General features: G+C 37.3%; 1 protein-coding gene across 1 annotated transcript; it reads left to right on the forward strand.

Annotated features, from left to right (window-relative positions):
- The first annotated feature begins 15,799 nt into the window (after nt 1-15,799).
- On the forward strand, nt 15,800-16,918 carry LOC139729650 (allatostatin-A receptor-like). The gene has a single exon (XM_071640576.1). The coding sequence runs from the start codon at nt 15,800-15,802 to the stop codon at nt 16,916-16,918; it is 1,119 nt and encodes a 372-aa protein (XP_071496677.1).
- The last annotated feature ends 8,345 nt before the right edge of the window (nt 16,919-25,263 follow it).

Here is a 25,263-nt window from a genome sequence, read left to right on the forward strand (position 1 = left end):
AAGGAAGCAACAGATTTCTCTATGGCATCGATTGGGAGAACAGAAAAATCATAAATACGCAGTAAATTATTTTCAAGATATGAAGAGTTTTATTGCAAAATGAGCTAAGCGCCATTCTTAAACATTTCAAAGTAAGTCTATCATCAAATAAAGTAAAATTAAACCTTTCCTGTACTACCTCACTTGTGACATAACAAGGAATATTCTAGAAGTTATGATGAAAAATATTCTGTATTTTCTCATCATTTTATTTGTTTTTTAGCAGCTTTAACCTCAAATTAACCAGAATGGATTAAGCTCGTTTTGTTTTGCGATAGAGCTCTTCAAGTCATATCTCATAAGTAAATAACGCGATAGCCATTCATTTGTCTCGATTTTATGTAATGTTCATATTTCAATTGATTCGGCAACGCTATTCGCTCTACCAAACCCTTTAATCAAAATTTTATTTATTCCTGCGTACGTTGGGTGCATACTTTTTTAAGCGTTTCAGAGGGATTGTACTAAATTGTATTGTCAACGTGACTGATGAATGCCGTTTGTGCAATCGAGATACTCATCTGATATCAGATTGACACATGCTCCTTTATTGGTTTTAAATTGCTCCGATGTCCAATCATGTTTTTGCTCTCTACGCAATATCTCGTACTCGCTTCCCTCTTCACGTTCACAGATCTACGATTTCAAATAACACTAACGATCTATACAAACAACAGATTATAACAGCGGTATATCTTGTCACCATGGAGACCACGCTCAATGGGCAGGTATAAGGGCGGCAATTGATATGTAAGCGGAGAACACCATCCTCTGCCTTTTCAAAGTTTGTAGTGGATTCCTGACAGGCATCTTAGACAAACAAAAAGATGTTATCTTTTTACGGCGTCGCATGTGCAAAGTTGCTATATTGATGAACGATCGATGGAAAAAAAGTGTAGCAGAAAATCAGGATTCTGAGTAATGTATCTGTGTGAATTTATCAAGACTTTTTTTCTGTCGTCATCTCTTCATTCTTGATTAATCACAGAACATTAAAATCAAATTGAATATTAAAGTGAATGGCAGTTTGCTAACAAATTTTTTCATTTATTTCATTTTCTGCAAGAGAGAGGGAGAGAGAGAGGGAGACGGAGAGAGAACAAAAGAAAAAGAGACATTTTCTACACCTTTAAGTCGTCATCAATTTAACCTTCATGGCATGTCTTCTGTATTCCTTTTTTTTTCAAGTTTCTCCCAAATGGAATGCTTACAGGGTATGTATTTTGGAGTTCAAGACACGTTATAGAACCCACCGCCATCATGCCAAGAAAAAAAGGAAATCCTTTGATAAAGCTTAATAATGAATCGTCAGCCTTCGTCTTTTACACATGTCATAAAATTTTGCATTTTGATGTTGTAAATGGCGCAATTTGATGCATGTTTTTGCGTGTTTTATCGACTTGAAACAGTACCACTCGTTGAATGTAGTATATTTTGATGTAGATTTTTAATGAACAATGTGCCTATAAAATGGTATCATTTGAATAAACATCGTGTATTAATTCTTACAATGAATATCATGGACGTTGTCTGTTAAAGCAATCAAACCGAAAAAGCATGCACACGAGGGTGTAGATGCAATTAAGGGGACATGTCTCCTCCAACACGAAGGTGATTTTGCTTTACAGACCCGAAATTTAGCGATCTGGTGCAACCTTTTGGTGCAATACTTACTAGTAGATTTTTTTTCCATTCCCCTAAAAAAATGAATTAAAAATCGAAATAAATAGGGCTTTTTTAGGGAAGTGTAAACAGATAAATCAAGGAATTCAGCTCTTATTCCGAGTGTGCATCATTTTTGTGTATGTACAATGTCTAGTGAGGTATAAAGGGGGGAGGGTGTACGAGGGGGATTCTTCCTCCCGCTCGACGGAGCTTTTGCGTTTTTAGATTTGATATAAAGCGATCTCAAGTACACTTTTTGTGGAAAATTCGGAAATTTTCATTCCCCAAAGTGTACTAAGTCTACAGACAGACAAAGGGGACCAAGCAATCGGAGTGTGGCAAGATATCTCTCCCATATTCGAGGGCGCTTTCCAGTCTTAGAACTGAAATTCAACAATCTGTTGGAATATTTGGAAATTTGTCAATGTTAAGAGAAGCGTACCAAGTCTGTGGAAGGAGACAAAGCAGGATGATGTGGGAGGGGATAAGCCCCATTCCCCCTCCTACACGAGGGAGATCCTGTATTTTCTGATTGCAGTTACACATTTTGGTGCACACATTTTGTGGCATATTCGGAAAACTGTCTATGTTCAAAGTGTACCCACAGTCTACTTGTATGCATGGGGGGGGGGGGGAGCAGGGAGAAGGCGAGAAGGCGAGAAGGCGTGGGAGAGTGCTATCACCAACCTTCCCGTATGAGGGAACGTTTGCCTTTTTAAAGTTAAATTGAGATGTCTCGTATACGCATATTTGATGGAATATTTAGGAAATTATTGAAAAAAAAACCCCAACAGATCTGGGCGAACTGAGCGAGGAAAGGGTTGATTAAAAAATAATAAGGATATTCCCCTTGTACATGAGGGAACTTGTGAGTTTTCGGAATATAAGTGATGATTCTTGTGCACTCAGAATTATTCATATTTTTTTTTTGTGTGTGTAAATAAGGCTTGGGAAAAGGGCATAGAGGGGGAGGGTTTCCAAGCAAGAGAAATTTTGCATTTTTTATATTGAAATTCAACGATCTGGTGCACACTTTGAGTGAAATATTAAAAAAGAAATTATGATCTTACTTGATGAAAGGTTGAAAGGGAGACCCGTTTCATGCACATGCATACAGTATACGCGATTTTTTTTTCCACCTTCCAAATCCTCGGTCCAAATCTTGGGGGGGGGGGGGGGGGGCGACCGCCCCCATCGCCCCCCTTGGCTACGCCAGTATCCTCGAATCCTTGACTTAACGTTTGTACCAAAATTTCCCATTTTATCTACATTTTGAAGATTTCAGGTTGTCACACTTGTAATCAGCCTTCAGCAGAAAAGCATGAGTCCATGTAAAAGTACTGTGTCAGCGTAACTTACAGACATAATTTACTATTTGCAGATGAAACAAAGACCCAGCTTTAGTGCTTCAAAATAGTTCTTACATGTGAGTTAGGATACAAACAACCAATGTAAAAATTTGAATCAATATAATTAATGTTAAGTATTGTTAAATGTACAAAATGTGAACAATAGTTATAATAAGAATGTTTCTTGACTACACCGTATACAGTTATGGTTTATTGAGAAAAATAGTGATATTTTCCAATATTTTAGGCTTTATAGCGTGATTTTTACATGGTAGGGTATTTTGTGATACAACTGACCTACACATACGCATCAAATATGATATCTCCTAAATCACTGCTCCCAAAGGTAAACTGTACCTTTAAAGGACCTATGCAGTGTAAACACATGTTGATTAATGTCCAGTCATGATACCCTCAACGTCACTTTTATGGCGAAACGAATATCCAATATTATACGGTGTACGTTCCGTGCAATGTCTTTTGTTCAGGGAATATTCGTCTTATATTTTTTGCTAAACATATTAGTACTTCAGCAATGATTGACAGATGCGGCCAGGAGCCGAATCTTGTTGTGGAAGGTTTTTGTAGATGTATCCGAGTATAAGGAAAAATAGTAGAAAATTTAAAATGAAACATATTTAACGCATTTACATATTCGTTTCGCCACAATATATTGAAGGTATCTTGAATCAATACAGGTCAACATTCATTTGCATTACATACTAGTAACCTTTTACCTTAACCAAGAGAGTGAGTGCTCTGGAATGATCACATTCATTAATTATTCTTCATTGGAAATGTAATTAATATTAATTCATTTCCCTTAAAAAAATCAAAAGACTGAATTTGAAGTGGCATTCATACATAAAAACAATGATAGGTTGCAGCTACAAAATTTCAACCACGTTGTGATTGTCCCCAATATACCTATGAATAGTTGATTTGCCTGAGCAGCATTTGTATTTCTTCTCTGTCAAATACCCTTCGTGTGATATGGATATGCTAAAGTGCTTTAATAGAATCATGATTATTTTGAGCTTTATTCGCTTATGAATAGTGAGCAGTGGATCTCTATTGTCAATATCTAAAGTACAGTTGGAATTCAAGTTACCACAGATTTTTTTTTTTTTTTTTTTTTTTTTAGATGTACCTCTAAATAACTTTATAGAGTCTCGATCACGGTGAATAATTTGAGAATTCTGTCACGTAACAATATTAACTTGACTACGATGAACAGTGCAAACACAGAACAAAGGAAATACTTACTGTTCCTTTTTTTTTTGGGGGGGGGAGGGGAGGAGGGGTATTATTTCCCATATTCTTATAAAAGGAAAGAATGTGGAATTGTCGAATACATGTACAAGAAATAAGAGAAATAATACATGCGGAATATTAGGAATCTGCATTAAAGCATTGCTTGTAGAGAGTAGATTTTCAGAAGCTGATGGTTTAAAGTGAATTCTTACATTCTTACGTGAAACTGAATAAAAAAAATCGAAATTGTGAAATGTGGAATGTATAGGTCGAAGAATATTTAAAAAAAAAAACATAAAAGAGCGACATGATCACCCGAGAGAGTGTCGGGTGTGGAACTCGACCATTTTGCTTAGTGTCGAACTCGTGGGCCTTTCCGCCTTGTGTTGGATTCATGGGCCTTATTTGCCCATAGTCGAACTCAAAGGCTGTATGACTCGTGGGTTGCATGACTCATGGACATTTATTCATTTTCGAACTCATGGGTCGTATGACACGTAGGTGTCACACTCGTGGAATTACCCCATCCTGAATACCTCAAAATCCTCAAGGATGCAAAAATTGCATCATCCAGATTCGGATTCAGCACCCTCAAAATAAACTAAAAGTATAGTAAAGTATTTAGAGTGCGGTAAAACAAGGTTATCCCCAATAAATCTGACCGTGGCACCTACAGCTTCGGGGGACTGTCTCGGAGTGTCCGTCAAAAGTGACACTAACACAGTAGGAGCCCAAAATGGGGACCCAATTTTCTTGCATATGTTATACATTAGCCCACAGTGTATGCATTATCATCACACCAAAGAAACATATTTACTACTTGCCTCGGAAAAAAGAACCTCGTTTCATTTTGGGATAAACGAACCTTCGGAACATCGAACTTTTTAAATCACTTTTGATTAGAGAACTTTGGGAATGAAGAACCTTCGAAATACGAACTGTTGCCGATAGACCTGGACCTGACAAACAACAACATTTCCCATGTCACGGAGAATAACTTCACATCAACAAAGTTATGAACAGGCTCAATCCTCTCTTCACCATGTAACTATCCAATTCTGAATTAATTTGTAATTCAGAAAGTCTAAGTTCATCTAAATGAGCTACATTCCATGACCTACTGCGCTGGTTGACGAACGGTATCATATTTTTTATCTGCGTGGTTTTGACTTTCGTGACGAAGTTGATGTTGACGTCGTGTTGTTGTTTTGTTGTTGTTTCTTTTTTTAGAAAGGCAATACATTATCAGGTTTGTCAGTAGTGTTAGAAGAAATTATAAAAGTTGCAAGTGGTATTACGCCAATATGTACAGTTTTTTTCAAATTCAAATGAATTTATGAGAAATTTTCTGCATTGAATATGTATTACAAATGAAATACAGTCATTTCTTTTTATTTTCAAGACAATAAAACATAGAGTGTGTACATCCGAACATAGATGTACGTATACAGATTAAAGAAAAGAATAAAAGAACCCTTCAATTGGAAACCACTCGGGATAAAGTGAATCAAATGATCTGACTGAATTATGACACATGTATTGGGAGTGTGAATGCAGAAGACTGTCGTCAAATAAGCACATATAGCTTGAAGATACGACAACCTTAAAAGAGAGAAAAAAATAAAATGGGCAAGACATACATCATGTATACTTATCGAAACAAAGCAAAAGAGAAAAAACAAAGTCATTCTGGGATCACGTTATGTAAATGACGAGCAACAGTCAGGGTTAAAACTCAGGTGTCTATCCGTTTATACAAAAATATACCAACAAGTATCTCATATCAGAAGGGCTTGGTTCTGTTTAGAAAGTAGAACTATCAGTAGCAGGGAGACCAATGAATTTACGCTTTACAGATACAGTACCAACAATGATTCAAAATACTGCCTGTAGAAAACTTGTGCGTCAAGGATTTTTATCATTTTTCCTTCATCTGTTTCTTTTTCTACAACTCAGCTCCGCCTTATAAATCTTTCTGCCATATATCCTCCTTGCTTTCGATATCTCGATATCATCTAAATTCGACAGAAAAAGTCAGCGGAAATAAGCATAGCAATACCTAATGACACATATCTTCCCGTAGCAGTGTGCCCAGCGTAGAATGCTTCCCTCCCTAGAACAGTAGGAGGCAGTGGTTGTGATGACACTGCGTCAAATCTAGTTGGAAGAGGAGCTAATTTTACTTGCACAAGGAGCACTTTTTACTTTTAGTGTGCATACATTAATTGTATCGAAACAGCATCAAACAATGCAGCATATGGCACACTAGTTTCAGCACCGCACAAAGTACAAAAATACTCTTCCCAGAGGTCAGTTCTTCACCTGAGAAGAAGAAGATGAAGAAGAATGGTAAGATAGTTATAATGCCTTTCCAGCCCCATTGACCATAGGTGCAACCCCTGAACGTTTCTGCCCTAACAATGACATCCATAAAATGAAAGGTTTCTGAGGTGTTATTCAACTGCAAGAATCACTTCATCGGAAGTAACTGTTCCTCTCGCTCTCTGTCTCTCTATCTCTTTCGCTCTTCTTCTCCTCCTTCCACCGTTATCTCTACCTTTTTCTTTTTTTTAAAACTGGTAGCGATAAAAGAAAAAAAAAGAGAAGAAAATTGCCTCTACCGAATATTCTGCGAGGATCGAAAGCTCAGGTCAATCTTTCACATGTATATCAGGTGACTGCCACAAACGCATTGCCATTCAATTTTCATTTTTTTAAAATTTTGTTTTACATTCCTCCAAAATGGAATAGGCCTACTTATGTATTTTGGAGTAAGGACGCGTTACATCTACGTTGCACGTTACCCCGAGTTTTTTATTATTCTTTCCTTTCTATTTTGCTGATGATTCTAATGTATTTTTATCACATTCTGATTCTAATATGTTAATTGATGTTTAGAATATTGCATTGGATAGATTATTTCAATGGATAAGAGCAAATATATTGTCAATATATATATATATATATATATATATATATATATATATATATATATATATATAACCGCATGATTTTTAGTAGTTCTTTGGAAAATGTACCAAGGAATGTCTATCTGAATGACACAGTTATTGAAGAAGTCTCTTCAATCAAATCTTTAGGTTTGATTCTTGACCGTAAACTCACTTGGAATTTACATATTGATTCCATAAGCCGTATTATTTCAAGAAATATAGGTGTTATGAATAAAGTCAAATTTTGTTTACCCAAGAAAATTCTTTTAAAGTCATATTCATCTCTGATTTTACCTTATTTGAATTATATATACTCTCCTGGGGAAACACATATTCTTCGCATTTGGAAAGACTAGCTTTGTTACAGAAAAAAAAAGCTCTTCGTACTATTTGCAATGAATCGTGGAGAAGTCACACTGATGTGTTATTTCATGAAAACAAAATTTTAAAGGTAAAGGATTTGTATTTTTTACATCTACGACAATTCATGTACAAACTTATCAATAATTCTCTCCCATTTGTGCTTGAGTCCATGTTCACTAAAAATAGATCTGTTCATCTTTATCCTATCCGGCAATCCAACTCATTTCATTTGCCATTAACTAGGACTATGTTTGCTAAATCTATATTTTCTTATACTGGCCCAAAATTTTGGAATTCTCTGGAATTCTAGTTGTATGAGACAAGTTCTAAGTTTAAACACATTCACATTCAGACTGAAGAAGTTGTTCAGAAATTCCTATATAGCGGAATGAGTTACATTTTAGTTAGTCTTAATTCTGAGCTTTCTTTTTTTATTCGTCATACTCATTCTTTTCTTTTATCTATTCCTTTCCTACATTTACCTCGGTGATCCATCGCATCTTGTGCCTCGCGTGTGCTGGTATAGATCCTTTGAACATCTCTTCTCCCTTCCCGCCTTTTTCCTGTCCTCATGTCTCTTTCTGTTTTTTCTTTCAAAATAATTTCATCTTTTTCCTTCACTGTGTTCTTTTTTCTCTCTCTGTCTTTCTTTTTACAAGAGAGGTTACTTGTGTTTGTTTGTTTGTCCGTCTGTCTGTTTGTTTGTTTGTTTGTTTGTTTGTATAGGTTTGTATGTGTTGTGCACCTTTTATAGTATATCTAGCAACTTGCTTCCTTGGTGTTATTTAGTCTTTTTGTCCACGAGGACACTGCAAAATACAAGCTTAGCTTTTTAGCATGTCTCCTCCATTTCCTACAACTTTAGTTTTATTTCAATTTTCATTTGCTTTTGTGATGCGTAGTATTGTTAACTTTACGTATTTTTCTTTGTTACTACATTGTATTGACATTGTGTTATTTTGTGTATGAAAATGTTTTGCATTGTTGGAAATGAAATAAACGAAATGAAACGAAGTGAATAATGATATGTAATGAGTTCCGGGTCGCTCTTCGGGACATGTTTAACGGGGTCGTCCCACAAGACCGACACCCACGAGTCATACTGTCCACGAGACCGACATCAAAAATAGGTCCATGAGTCATACAGCCCATGAGTCATACGGCTCACGAGTCATACAATCCATGAGTTCGACACTACGCACAAAAGGCTCACCATCAACAAATAGATCGATAAGTGGGGACGAGTTTACTGTGACCCGAATTGACTCAGTCTGTTTCTCGCGAGATACATCGAAAAAAAGGTAACTCCTGAACAATGCAGAGAGAACAAATCCAATCCTTCTCACTTTGAAAAGTGCTCAGTGATACAATTCAATACTCCACATTTCACATGACACCAGTGGAAACATTTAATACACAGAATACTATCTTGGTTATTTGTAACTGACATTTTACATAGTACATGGGTATGTGTGACTAGAACGAAGGTTCGAGTTCAGAAATTCAACAGTATGATGAGACGAGGTGTAGTTTAACTTGGTTTGATTTCTCACTTACGCTTGCTTCTTACTCCTTCGGTTTGGTCCAGTTTCTCGATGTCAGCAAAGGACGCGATTGGCACTTTCTTGTTGTCGTGTGTGAGAACTGTTATGCGACCGTCCGATGTCCACACTTTCTTGACTCTCTCGTGCTCGCGGAGTTCAACAACGATACGTTGGCGCTTCGATGTCAGATCTTCATGGACGTAGATGTTCGATCCTTTGAAGTCTGCTCGTTTCTGGTAGATGGCCATCCTCTTGTTAACTCGTGAATTTCATGATGATTGGGAGAGTTTTAGTTCCATCCCAGTCTCTCAATGTGACTTGATGACTGCGGTTGATGTGAAGGGGGGGGGGGGGGGGGGGTGATGTCGGTGTGGAGCTTTTCTCGCACTTTGTCAACAATCAGCTGATCGGTGTTTTCGTCTTTCAGCTCCGTGATGCCATGGAAATGCAGACAGTTCCTGCGACTGTATTCCTGTTTTTCACAGATTTGCTCCAGACGATCGATCTTTTCCTGAAGCCGATTGACAGTCTCGGTCAGTGACGCAGCCTGCTGTTTTTGACATTTTGTTGATGAAGGTCAAGTTCAATCGCTTTGTAGACATCATGTGTCTCTTGCTCCCTGATTGCTGCAACAATAGACTCCACCAGTCGGTCACGCGTGTCGGTCTTATTCAGCGCTGTGTCGACTTCTTCTTGGATGGTATATATCAGAACCGGGACAGGCGACTCTAGATCTGATGTTTGGCGGGAATCTCTTTGTGGGTCTTCGGATGATTGACCAGCAGAGCTACCAGATTTGATACCCGCATTGTTGGCTGCTGCCCATCACGATGTTTCAGGCGACGCAGTCGAGGACTGTTCGGCGTGAGTTTCCTCGTCGTTACCTCGAGATTTCCCCTTCTTTGTTGTCGCAGATTTACGATTCGGCATGATGGTTTGATGACAGTAAGCATTACATTTGAGTGCGATAAAACAAGTTTTTCCCCCCATAAATCTAAACGTGGCACCTAGAGCTTCGGTGGACTGTCTCGGAGTGTCTTGAAAGTGAAAGTAACACAGTAAGAGGCCGAAATGGCGCCCATTTTTTTTTTTTTTTTTGTATATGTTACCCATTAGCCCATAGTATATGCATTGTCATCACACCAAAGAAACATAACTACTTGCCTCGGAAAAAAAAGAATCTTCGGAATATAGAACGTTATTGTTTTCCACTTTCGATTAGAGAACATTGCGAATGCAGAACCTTAGGGATACGAACTGTTGCCGATAGACCTGTACCCTGACTGACTTCAACATTTCCCATGACACAGAGAATAACCCCAATCAATCAATAGGCTCAATACACACTTCACCATGTAAAATTCAAGTGATTTCAACTCCATGACCTAATGCGCTGGTTGAAGAATAATACCATTTTATGTCATGAACAAAATGAAGTTCATGTCCATTCTCTTAATCTGCGTCGTTTTGACTTTCGTGCAGAAGTTGTTGTTGTGTTTTTGTTTTGTTTTTGTTTCTTTCTTGTTTTTTTAGCAAGAGAATACATTATCAGATTTGTCGATAGTGTTAGTAAAAACAATAAAGTCACATTACGTCAATATGTATGGCTTGGGTGAATGACGAGCACCAGTTATGTTTAAAACTCAAAAGTCTAGCCGTTTATGCAAAAAATGTACCAACAAGTATCTCATATCAAAAGGGCTTGGTTAAGTAGGACCAGGGAGGTGCTTCCACCTCCCTGGTAGGACTATCAGAAGTAGGAAGACCACTAAATTTACGCTATACATGTAGAGTGCCAACAATGATTCAAAATACTGACTGTGGAAAACATGTGTGTCAAGGATTTTTATAATTTTCCTTCATCTGTTTCTTTTTCTGCAACAACTCAGCTCCACCTTATAAATCTTTCTGCTATATATCCTTCTTGCTTTTGATATCTCGATATCATCTAACTTCTACAGAAAAAGTCAGCTTAGATAAGCATAGCCAGGGCTCGACACTAACGGTGGCCCGGTGGCCCGGGGCCACCAAAAATGAAAGTCGGGCCACCAAATTTCAAATAAGGGCAAATTTGGTGGCCCGCCTCGGGCCACCAAAATTTTTTGAAAAGTATGTCAATAAATTCGTAACTTTTTGCGTCGGAAATTAGGCAGTTAAATTTGTTTAAAGGATGGATGAAAAGGACTGAATGAGTGCCTGAGAGTGAGTGTTGCAAGTTTGTTGAAGTTTATTTATGAGTAGATATGTCCAACTTCTAATTCTTACTATCATAAAACTTAAATATTTGACTCATTAAAAAAAAAGGACTTTTAATGTATTTTATTGTTTTTTTTCGGGACACCAAATTTTTCTCTCGGGCCACCAAAATTTTGAAATTTAGGATTTTGGTGGCCCCATCGGGCCACCAAACAAAAAAGTTAGTGTCGAGCCATGGCATAGCAATACCTAATGACACATATCTTCCCGTTGCAGTGTGCCCAGCGTAGAAAGCTTCTTCCCTAGAACAGTAGGAGGCAGTGGTTGTGATGACACTGCGTCAAATCTAGTTGGAAGAGGAGCTAATTTTACTTGCACAAGGAGCACTTTTTACTTTTAGTGTGCATACATTAATTGTAACGAAACAGCATCAAACAATGCAGCATATGGCACACTAGTTTCAGCACCACACAAAGTACAAAAATACTCTTTCCAGAGGTCAGTACTTCACCTGAGGAGAAGAAGATGAAGAAGAATGGTAAGATAGTTATAATGCCTTTCCAGCCCCATTGACCATAGGTGCAAACCCTGAACGTTTCTGCCCTAACAATGACATCCATAAAATGAAAGGTTTCTGAGGTGTTATTCAACTGCAAGAATCAATTCATCGGAAGTAACTGTTCCTCTCGCTCTCTGTCTCTCTATCTCTTTCGATCTTCTTCTCCTCCTTCCACAGTTATCTCCACCTTTTTCTTTTTAATTGTTAGCAAAAAAACAAACAAACGAAGAATATTGCCTCTGACGAAAATGCTCCGAGGATCGAAAGCTCAGGTCAATCTTTCTTCTTCTTCTTCTTCTACTTCCGCCGTTATCTCTACCTTTTTCTTTTTAGTGGTAGAAAAAAAAAAGAAGAAAAGAATATTGCCTATGACGAAGATTAGGCGACGATCGAAAGCTCAGGTCAATCTTTTTTCTTCTTCTCCTTCCGCCGTTATCTCAACCTTCTTTTTTTTTTTTATTGGTAGCAAAAAAGAAAAAGAAAAAGAAAAGAATATTCCCTCTGACGAAGATTCTGCGAGGGTCGAAAGCTCAGGTCAATCTTTTACATGTATATCAGGTGACTACCGTTCTCTCTACTTTTTTCTTTTTTATTGGTAGCCAAAAAAAAATGAAAAAGAAAAAGAAAATATTGCCTCTGACGAAGATTCTGCGAGGATCGAAAGCTCAGGCCAATATTTTGCATGTATATCAGGTGACTGCCACAAACGCATTGCCATTCAATTTTGCGCATGCGCGCCACCTTACCTATAGTGCCTACCTCTTGCTATAAGTGAGGGCTGGATCTGGTTGTCGTTTCATTCGCCGTTGGTACTAAGCTAAGACACCGAGGATTCGAATCTATCAGAGAAACTCATCGGATCTCTGACTTGTCTACAGACTGGCAGATGTTTGTCTTAAGGTAGGCCTAATTGAATGAAATCACATTTTGAGTGAAATCGCATTTTTTAAAATAGTTGATTGATTACGCATCGCAGCTTAGCTAATTGATAAATGTATTGCTATAGACAGCTCTGATCGACATGGCATGATGGGCAAGCACTACGTAAAATGCCTTTACTCTTATTATCTCCACCATGATTAGACCTATAATTATCAATGCTGTAATTGTTATCACTATCATTTTTGTTATTGCTGCAAAAAAAAAAAAATCTTGCGTGGAAACATAGGCCCTACATTGCACGATGATCGTTGTAAATCACGTGGTTCTCTACTGAAGAGCAAACTTATAATGTCAGAATATCCTTACACAGAATTCGATAGATATATTTTGTGGCACGTTGACTTGTTGGAATTGTGTGTTAGAATGCTGCAGTGTCGAGATGTATTTGAAATTGATTTTGTACACAACTTTAAGAATACTGATGTCATTATTAAAATAAGATAATCCTCTGATAACCAGCAGTATCTTAGCAGTGAAAGCTCTGAAATTGAAAGGAACAGTGGTAAGTAGTGATGCTGTATAGTGCCTTTGCGGTGCACGCCCGCTTAAACAAAAAAAAAAAAAAAATGAAGTTCTTGTGACCGGCGATTTTCTGTCGTTATAACGAAATTTCGTCATAATCGATTCATCCAATACAACATTATGATGACAACACGCACAATGATATATTGAATGCTATTCATTGAATACCCATCATACGCTAAAAAGCCACATTAAATGGGATGCTATCTCACTCATTTAGTCTAAATTATGGGCCTACATCTAGTAGAGAGCATATTGTAGTTGGTACGTTAATGCTTATATACTTTGAAATCACAATATATAAGACTTGATGACCTAGGATTCGTGTACAGTTCGTTATTCTAAAATTTTGTTACTTGGAAGAATCGTTATTCCGGAGGCTCGTTATTACGAAAGGCTGTTATTCCAAAGATTGGTGATTCCAAGGATTCGTTATTCCCAAGGTTTATTTTTCCGAAGTTCTTAATTCCGGAAGTGAGATAAGGTTCGTTGTTTCAAAGGTTCGTTAATCTGAATATGAAATATAAGATTTGTTATTCCGGAGGTCAGTTAATTCGATAATCGTCTTACTGTTCATCAGAAAAAAGCTATTCGATTATGTACAAATTCTCATTATCTCGCTCACACTCCTCCTCTTTTCAAAGACTTAGGCTGTTTATCTTTCAAAGATAAAATCTATTATAGAACAAGTACTTTTATGTTTAAATATGTACATTCGATATTGCCGTGTATTTTTGATGATTATTCTAAAACGCATTCCATGAGTCATAATTTTAATACACGTCATAAACAAAATTTTGTCTTGCCATTATGCCGATCTAAGATGAAATATAGGAATTCAGTACAATATAAAGGTGCAAAAATATGGAATTCATTAGAATATAATCTTAAGTGCATTATGAGTTTAAATCTTTTTAAGTTGAAATTGAAACAATATCTCTTTGAATCTTATGATTAAATATGTTTTATCAAGGTATTGGAGCATTATACATTCATGACGTTCTGTTTTGTGTTGTATTTATGTATGTTCTCTTTGTTTTTATGTGCATTTTTTGTGTTTTATTGAGTATCTAGTGTTACTATGTAGCATTTTGTATTTCCATGCCAATCTGTTTTTTAATGTACTTCTGTATAGGGAAGCACAATCTTCAAGCCACTGGCTTTTTCGTGGTTTTCCTCGACATTTCATTATTGTACAAAATATTGGCTCTACTGCTTTTACGAAATCAATAAATTGAATTGAATTGAATTGAAAATAATGAAAAAGGTTCGTAATTACGAAGGTTCGTTTATTCGCAGACAATATAAAGTCTTTAATTTGTAAGTTTTGATAGTAAAGGGTCTACTCACATCCCTTTTTTTATTTTCACTGTTAGATTTACGAACCTCATCATTTTTAGATTACCAAATTTTCGTTTATGAGAACCTTATTCATTTTCGGAGTGAGAACCTTCGAAAAAGCGCCACAAATGTTCGTAATAACGAGCCCTACTTCATTTTCAAATAAAAAACTTCAACATTTATCAGAATTTGTGTATTTCGTATTAACGAACTTTATTTCATTTCGTATTAATATATACGACAAAGAAAGTTCTCGGAAATGTTGCATGGCACAGCGAGCAAAAACAGAGCTATTTCTATTTTAAAGACACTGAATTGTAAAGCGTTTTCCTACGCAGCGGCACTCTGTAAGTGTTTTGCTCTGATTTTTGGAAGCGATCCGCATTTCGTGAAAATGGAGCACATTCTTTTTCTTTGTCAATGGCGCTCGGAAAAAAACTTCCCTATAATGTAAATTTCGCTTTGACAATGTTCATTACAAGAGAATTTATAACCATGGACTTTAAAGACGATAATTTGGGGGCCTGAAATTTTATTTCGTTGTAACGAACTTTTCTTATAACCGTATTCCTTGTAACGGGAGTGCACTTTGCTTGTTATCAAAATGAACCGGAATATATGAGGGGATACAATGTTCAGTTTCTATGTATGTTAACTGTTTCTTTTGTGTCTGTCTCCTTGGTACCTTCTTGGAATAACTGATAAACTTCTGATGATTCATCGTATGAAACATCGTGTTTTTCTTTATTAAGAGATTATAGAATTCGATAAGAATTTGTTCTTGTTTTTATTTCTCCAGAATCAGTGCATTTGTACTTAGTCGTCATTGAAACTTTGTGATGAAATTTTTTTTTTTGGTTTCTTCAAACAGGTCTGTCGATACATCCAATCACAATGAAGAAGATGGCTGCCACTATGATGATAATTCTTGCCCTTTGCCAGGAGTACGCCCATTCCGATTTCACTAGCACTTTTGCGAATGAGAATCACGACGAAGATCTATCTTACAATGTTACTACTGGGCCCGAAGAAGCCAAAACGGGGCCCCAAACCGCGGATAGCAATCATGGAGACATGCCTGGTCTACCAGGAGCAAAAGGACACCATGGAAATATATCCATGTCCCCAGGAATCTTCTCTACTGCAATGATGCCGATTGATGAGGAGATAACAACCGAAATAGCCTCTTGGCAATGGATCCCAATCAGTTGGACGTGGAACCTCGTCGTCCAGTTGATATCCGCCATCGCGGGGATCGTAGGGAATCTTCTGGTCATCGTTGTCCTGTTCCAGAGACGCGACAAGGGCCGATCAATGGACACACTGATTGGTGGCTTAGCCGTGGCGGATTTCTTGACGTCCGTATTCATCATTCCCATCCCCAGAGCGTCCTTTGTGCCGAAGACCTTGCAAGGCGAGGTCTATTGCCGCTTTGTAGCCACCTACATCTTGCTCTGGAACTGCATCACAGCATCTTCTTACCTGCTCATGGCTATCTCTTTGGAACGTTACCTGGCGGTGGTGTTTCCTTTCCAATTTAACCGTTACGTCACAAGACGCCGCGTCTCAATATTCATCGCTGTGATCTGGTTGTTATCATTTCTCTCCAGTATTCATGTCTTTCTCGTTCATGGAGTTAGCGAGTTGACTCACAATTGCGTGGAGATATACTTGTCGCAAAACGCTCGAACTCTGATCGCGATTTACTGGTTTTGTCTTCGGCTCGTGATTCCATGTTTTACCATGATTATCACCCAGCTCCTCATTGCTCGTCAGCTCAACAAGCAGGCTGCCTTCTTCAACGATGCGGCCAACACCCATGCAGTAGAGGCGAGGAAACAGACGCCAAGTTTTCATATCGTAGCCAGAAATCGTGTCATCAAGATGATGTTTATTGTCATTCTTATCTACATCATCTGTTGGAGTCCAAACCAGACGGCATACCTTGGATACAATCTCGGTTGGGTCCCAGTGTCTTACCTCAATAGTCCACTCCAACAAGTTTTGACAGTTTTGGGCTTTTTCAACTCCTGCGCGAACCCTGTCATCTATGCTGCACGTTACCCTGAGTTCCGGGCAGCTCTCCGGGACATGTTCACCTGCACTTCACCCAAGGACATTCCGTTGTTTGAGAAAGCAGTTGAACCTCCGAATGATACTAAGGTCACACAGTGTACAATGGACAGTGTGTAATCAGGGAGGTGAGACGAAATCCCCTCCTCACTGCAATTTAGTTTCCTTTAATGTCTATGTAAAGTTTGATAACGTTGGTGTGTTTTTTTCCCGCGCTCACTCGAAAAAAAAAAGGTATAAGTAGACAGAAAACGACGGAGCTGAAAATAGATATATCCTAAATAGAAATAACAATAATTCAGAGAGAACAACGGCCTTATGATTCTAACCTTGTACATTTTTTCTTTATCAATGATGCTTTGACTATCGCTCTCAAGGTAGCATGAACACATATGAAAATAAAAACAAAGCTGCACATTCCATAAAAGGTTCCGTCGATTTATTCATTCATTTATTCATTTATCGTATTTCAGCAAGGCACTTTAAGCTTAAAACATTACTGTTTTTTTATTTTCATTATCAGGTAGCAAGTTGGAAGGCACTGTGTTTCAAATCTGTCACAACTATCGTCACGTAGTGCTCTTGTTGTCGTCTGAAAGAATTTAGAATAGAATAAAACAGGATGAAAAATAGATATAAACGCGCACAAAATTTCATGAAAATGAGCGTAGAAGAAAACCAGGTAAGCAAGGCTGTTATGAGTGTGTTCTTGCTACTGTATAATTCATGATTTCATACAATATTTTCCGCACCAACAAGTTTGTCTTTGCAGGCGCTATAAGTAGGCCGTACCTAGAATTCGAATTTCACATAAATAGATTAATGCGTTCCCGTGAGTTCTTGTTTGGGATCAAAAGGATTATTTTTTCTATTAGGTACGTGTTTTTCCTTCACGTAAGGTTGAAGGGTTAATGAGCTGATAAAAGCTTCTCGGTTATCAGCCATCACAACTGACATTAAAGATCTGATAAGTTAACTGAACCTCTTCATATGTCATGAAGATATCTTGTTTTCATATAAAATGAAATAAACGCAATAGAACATTTAAAGGCATTATTTACCATTTGCAGATGAAACAAAAACCCATCATTAGTGCTTCAAAATAGTTTTAAAATGTGAGTTAGGGATAGAAACAATCAATTAAAAATTGAACCAGTATAATCGAGGTTAAGTATTGAATCACAAAATGTGAACAATAGTTATAATACGAACGTTTCAAGGCTAAACCGCCTACAGTTATGGTTTAATGAGAAAAATAGTGATATCTTCTTACATTTTAGGCTTTGTTGCAAAACTGTCATATGGTAAGATGTTTTGTGATACAACTGAGTTGACGTACAGATTATGCATCAAAAGTGATATCTTGAACATTTTTTAAATCACTGCTCCCAAAGGTAAACAGGACCTTTAACAAAAAGCATTCAAATCAGATTTGACGGTTGCTTAACACGACGAGTATTAACAGATAACATCTCCATTGTGTTGATCAAAGCAAAGCAATGTTAAGCCCGTGTTCCATTATCACGATCAATCAGATCGGCGGAGAATGGCAAAAGCGTACAGGGAACGGTTTAAATCGGAAGCATTGTAGCAGCATCGTTTGGAGGACAGTGTTGGAGAGGACATTATCTTATTTTTTTTTCAGATCAGGAAGAAATTTTAAACATGTTCAAAAAATTTCCCGATCTCCCCTTTCAAAATTGTCATTTTGAATCGTAAGACAAGGAGAGAGAACGTAGTGATATTGTAAACGACGCGGGATGAGCGTAATAAAGTCGTTCTGAGCGTTGTACATCGGCAAAAGAACGGAAAGCAAACTAGACAACGATCTCGTCCCGTTGCTGCGCCGCTCTTCCCTGATTAAAGCACAACCTTCCAGCTTTTACGTCGCTCTCACTTTGTTCTCAACTCGCTGTCAGAACGGTGCATTCCCGCTTTAATTACGATATGTCGCTTATCCTACGCTGTCTCGTACTTATTTACAGTACGCACGTCTTCCGCTCTCGCACCTATAAAAGGGACGCAGCCGGTACGCTGGAAAGTTCGCTGCTAAAAATGTCTGCCAGAGGAAAACCAGAGAGGTCGAGGGGCGAAACTGTTTGGGCAAAAGCGTAGAGAGATCGGTTAAAATCGGAATCATCATAGCAGCAACGTTTGGAGTATATACGGAGTTGAAGCGGGCATTTTATTTCAGATTGGGAACGAAACAATTTTCAAAGTTCTTCCCGATCTCCCCGAACAAAATCGCCCCATTTTGAATCGTAAAGCAAGCGGGGAAATCGTAGCGACAAGAAACTGAGATCAACAGTCGAATCGGGGTACATCGTCAGGGCACATCGTGCACTTTCCAGCTCTCTGGACGGGGGAACAGCGTGATAAGATCGTCTAGATCGTTCCGAGCGTAAATAGGGCGTACAGCGTGCATTTATCAGTATATCGGATAATATCGACAACATCGCACTGACGGCGTAGTTACATCGTTCAAGCGTAACTGCAGCGGCAGAGATTGTAATATCTCATTTCCGATCATTGTAGTAAGAGCATATCAAGCACGTGTTGGTCATAGATACAGCGTTCTTAGAGCGTTCTTAGAGCGTTCTAACATCGTACTGTGTCCAGATCGGCTCATGTTTTACCCGATCCTTCCCGATCTGAGAAAATTGCCAAATCGTGGCGAGAGCGGCATAGTGGAACAGAAGCTTTAGACACATGAGGTATGTGTATATTGTGAAAAATTATCGTCAGTCATAATTCTAGAAACGTTTCCCAACGACAGAACAATGGATCTATGTGGATTTATCGGACAAAACCTAGCCTAATCGGTTTCTGTGACTATTATAATAGGAAATTTAGGCTTCTAACAATCTTTACTGATTTGCTGGCTAGCTTTCGTCTACACCTGTGGACTTCTTCAGGCCAAGTGATTGTATCGTTTCTCTGACACTGCCTGCTTGTTTCTTGATCACTGGACAGAAGATTGGCGATAAGCTGTTTCTAGAATCCCTGTTGAATGTGGGTTGAATTTTGTTTATCCAGATGTGTCATATTGTTTTAGATATGTAAGCCAAGAATGCCAGGAAACGGGAGATCATAAAACATTCAGACGTCGATATAGAGTTTTGAAACACGTTTCAATATCGTCGAAGGGCAATGCGCCCGAAAATGTGTGTATTGAAATTAAACTGTTTCTTGCACAGTATGATACGTTTCTGCATGATTCTTTCTGTTTTTCTGCTATAGTGTTTTAACAACACATGGAATTACTTAACACACACACACACACACACACACACACACACACACACACACACACATATATATATATATATATATATATATATATATATATATATATACATGTATATATATATATATGTATACATAAAAATATATATTATACACACATTCATGTATAAATATATATTGCCACGATTATGTGAACGTAATAATTTCATGAATATGTTGTGTCATAAAAATGACGTGTATGCCTCAGTTCGGATATTGAATAAGTTAGACTTAGTGATTTTAAATCAAACCTACTTGCTTTCACAAAATCATCAAGGTTTATGATCATTTTAATGTTGTCATGAAATAATCTAAAATAATTTAATTTCAAACATAATTTACTCTTTGAAGTTACATTGTATGGCATTTGGCGTACCATTTTGGTGAAACCTGCCAAAATATTAACTATACATTTCTTTATTCAAATGCTTTATCACATCATTCCATTTCTTTGCTTTTGTTTATTCTATGGCGAACGGCCACAAAATGCTGTTTCATCTTCTTCTTTTTTCTTTTTTTTTTTTTTTGGTGGTGGTGGTGGTGGTGGTCTGAACTGGCTACCAAATGAGAGAGTTATAGTCGAGTCTTTATATATATATATATATATATATATATATATATATATATATATGTATATACATATGTATGTCAATATATCAATATATATATATACATATATATATATATATATATATATATATATATATATATATATATATAACACCCATGGCACTGTAAACAAGTGTTGAGACTGAAAGAGAATCAGAAAAGAATTCACTAAGATGTCTTTTCAAAGTTCAAATCAATATTCACTTCATGCTTTTAATCAGGATGAGCGTTGGCTGTCTAAAAGAGATTTCTCTCGTACAGTGCCTTTCATAGAAAAATGAATAAGCTCAGCAGTAGACGGAGCATCATATAGACACAATCTGTAGGAGAAGATCAATAAACGGCCTTGCCAATAATATACGTCATTTTCCCTAGATACATTGAAGAAATGTGAGTACATTGGAGCTAGATGTGCCTTTCGTCACTTTAGTAATTTTTTGCATGTTGCAACGGAAATTCGTAAAATGCTACTACTGAAAAAGGACTGAAAAGAGTTTCTCCCACAAAAGTTTCTCCCCAATTCAATTTGTTCGCATGCGAGCGCGTGTGTGTGCTTTTGAGTAGCTCCATTTCTCTTCACCTCGGTTTCATACATTTCTTTTCTTTTTATTGTGCATGAGGATCAATGAACTTGATTAAAGTGCTGGCAAGAAATTCTATACATGTATCTTTTGAAAGCCTTTTAGGAATACATTGCTTGCTTGACACTACAGTTGCAAAGGCAAGAGAAGTGATAGTAACTAAAGTGTATATCTTATACCACTTCTTTTTTTATCAATCTTTGAATAATCGTATTTTTTTTTTGATACTTTTTTTTTGGGGTGGGGGAAGTAATCGGGGGCTGAAATTAAAAAAAAATGAGATACAAACATCGCAAATATCAATTTGTCATTACTCTCAACTACTTACATTTTTCTATGGCATTTGAAAGTTTATCTTGAATTTGGGGTGGGAAGAGCTGTGATTTATTTTGAATTTGGATATTTCTGCAACAAACAATGCCGAGGGATAGGCATTATGACAATTGTTAATGAACGTCCCAGAACATTTATTTCCATACTGTTTATTAGATTACTTTCATTTGATATAAATATGTATAATTACATATGCTGAAAAGGAAGGAGCCCTGGTTCTGATCTTCATGACATTGATGACGAAATTTTAATGAATCTTCAGCAAGTTTTTTTTTTTTTTTTTTTGTCAATGTATTATCATATCTAAACATCTTAAAGACTATAATGAGATTTATATCACGATGGTGCGTTTTTTGCTTCTTGGACTTGTTTGCCTTTGTGGACATTGGTGACCTTTTATTAGGACGAATTTTACATATGTTTGCCTCGCTCTTTGAGGAATATTTTCCCATATGTCACATTTTAACCCGTTGTGTGACACGTATACTTCCTTCCGTAGGTATATGTGTAAAATTTGTGCATCTTTGACTTGTTGGCACGAAAAGGGTTAATTGGTCCCGGGCAGCGGCAAGCTGGCACTGGTGTCGATCCCTCTCTGTCTGTCGATGTCTGTCTGTCTATCTGTCTGTCTGTCTGTCTGTCTGTCTCTGTCTAATGTATTATATAAAATCAATATGAAAGACCTGGGTGACTGAAGCTCTGCGAAAGACAGAAAGGTTATGATAGTTCGTTACGTTTCTACCTTATACATGAGTTTCACTCACTTACGTTATTTATTTCATTTATATCCCATTCACCTTTTCATATTAAAAAAAGACAAACCCACATGCATGTTTGTGTGTAATGTAGGCTTATATGTGGTATGAGCATAGAGAGAAATGTTACGAGTTTTCTAATACTAAAACATTGAATTCACTTTGTCAATCCTGAAATTTGCATATCTTTTGCCCTGCCCAAATTTTGTTCAGAGGTCCGTACAGGAACACCATGGTTTTAGCAATTTGTGCGTGTTGTCTGAATCTACTCTGAAATTAATCCTTCTGAATTCAAAAGAAAGTGTGTCCAGTCTCCGAATATGGTGCAGTGTGTTCAGGAATATTCTCGCATCAACCACTGCAATAGAGTTTTATTCAGCAGATTTGGCTTCTCTGAATTTTTCCTAAATCTAGTTTAGTTATTAAACTAGATCTAATGTAATGTGTTAGGTACGACAAGGTAATTGGTCTTTAGATGTTTCATTTTTCTTTTTTCTTTTGATTTTTAATTTTTATTTTTTAAAGCTTTGTATAGCTCATGGTGTGACAAGCCAAACTTCAGAAGGCGCTAAACTGATTGGTAGACGACGGTTGTGACCAGTGCAAATTATATGAATGACCAAGGAATGAATTTAATGCTTGGGTTAGATAATGTGATATATTCATAACCTCAAAGATGATGATAATTATATAACAGTATATAGTACTGTTATCTTTAATTTCCTTTAACCAGCCGATCTATCCAGCCACTACATGTTTTGAAGGCGCCAACCACAGATATTACTGTACTCTAGTGCGCCAACTGACAAGTTGTATGTCTCCCTCTACGTACCCTTTAGCACATGTAAAAGAGCACGGCGTCTCTGCCATATTATGATTACCAGTTTCTACTCCACGAATCCTAACTTTCATATCGTGGTATCATTCATAGATGATTCACATTAAAACTTTCGTGTCAAACATACACACAAAATCCTCTCTTAGAATTGAACTTATAGTCAATGTGAAAGGGGTCCAGATTCTTTTGTTGTATACTACACTTAAGAATATTAAAGACCATTCTAACAAGCTATTTCGTAAGTAGCTCTAGTGCACATTTAGGAAAATTACCTTGCTTTTTTTCTCAGTTGTTTAGCCCAAGGAGGTTTAAGAGATGGAGTCCCAATTACTGGCTGTAATTATTCAAACAGTTGTCAGTTTTCTATTGATGCAGAATTCCACAGGTGCATTTGTGCCTTTGATGATCGAGGTTCGATGCCGCCGTTTTGCTGAGCAATCTGAAGATTTACTTTGAGTGCTAATACAGAGCGTATCAAAAAAAAAAGTAATCCAACTTTGGAGGGCTACCATTTCATAATTGTCAGCTATGGGGAGCGAAATGTTAGTTGTGAGGAAAGAGGAACTCTTCTTCTTTCCATTAATACCTAACAATGTTGACACGTGTCATGCATGACTGAGTACATGAACTTTAAAGACAACAATGACAAATTACACTTTTTCCAAGTTTGAGTATTACTAGTATCGTGACGGAACAATGAATGTCTCACTGAATGGATGGGATCTCTCAATGAAAGCGTAAACATTAACAGGCTAGCCTGCATGACTGCAGGTATGTGCTTAGGGCTTCTTCTAACCTTTTATGGTCCGTAATCTTCGATATGGCTACCGCTGTTGATAACTTGGTCACTCCCACAAAGGCTGAACCATTATCCATTTTCTCTCGTCACATTCACATTCATTGGCGCTGCGAGCTATGTGTTGAATATGGACAGGGAAAAATGAACTGTGTGGGTTTGCCTCAGGAGGAGTGACCACGTTATCGGACAGGTGGCCATGTTAAAGGTTATGAACCATAAAATGTTAGAAGAAACCCGAAACACTAAACCTAAACACATACATGCAGTCATGCAGGCTGGCCTGTTAATGTTAGCACTTTCATTGAGAGATACCATCCATTCACTGAGACATGCATTGTTCCTTCACGATAACTCTCAGACTTGAAAAAAGTGTAATTGTCATTGTTGTCTTTAAAGTTCATGTGCTCAGTCATGCATGACATGTGTCAACATAATTAGGTATCAATGGAAAGAGGAAGAGTTCCTTTTTCCTCATAATTAACATTGCGCTCTCCAGAGCAGGCAATTGTGAAATGGTAGCCCTCCAAAGTTGGATTACCTTTTTTTTGATACGCTCTATATAATGTCAGTTATATCTTGCATGCGTTTTAGATGAAATTTCATTTCATGTTAATGATCAGGTTGATGTGGAAAGCACTATTTATGTGTGAGGATTACAGTCATGATAATCATTATATCACAGATGCTTATCTTTAAAGTAAAAAATCAAAATTCCTGTATTCATAGCAAATGACCTTTTTTTTTCTGCTCATGCGCAAACTACATAAAACTATGAAATGGTTTACCGATTGCCTTGTATAGTCGACTGTGACAATCGCAAATGAATAACGGGACGTGATCTTTCTCCGCCAAATAGCAACCATCCCCGTGATATTTATAAAAATTTCATTCAAATCATAATTTCATCAGCACACATCAAAATTCAGTCAGAATCATGTGTTCGACGTTATGAAAAATGAAGTCCACAGAGACAAATTCCAAAGTGGTTAGAAACTACATCATTCTCGGAAAAAATTACCGGAACCACACACACACACACACACACACACACGCGCGCGCACACACACACACATACACACATATATATATCATCAAAATATGAAAGTTCTGCGTCGGTGATATCCATATATATATATATATGTGTGTGTGTGTGTGTGTGTGTGTGTGTGTGTGTGTGTGTGTGTGTGTGTAGGACTATGTATACTGACCAAATGCAATCCATGGTCAGCGGCGGAAAGAAAAAAACTTTTTTTTTCTTCTTCCCT

This window comes from Diadema antillarum, unplaced genomic scaffold (genome assembly GCF_040938485.1).
Source record: "Diadema antillarum isolate AM-2024a unplaced genomic scaffold, OU_Dant_1.0 seq00000248_RagTag, whole genome shotgun sequence".
NCBI classification, from domain to species: Eukaryota; Metazoa; Echinodermata; class Echinoidea; order Diadematoida; family Diadematidae; genus Diadema; species Diadema antillarum.

What these genes read in the sequence shown, in the direction of transcription:
- LOC139729650 (XM_071640576.1), top strand. Translation starts at nt 15,800, where the DNA reads ATGCCTGGTCTACCAGGAGCAAAAGGACACCATGGAAATATATCCATG.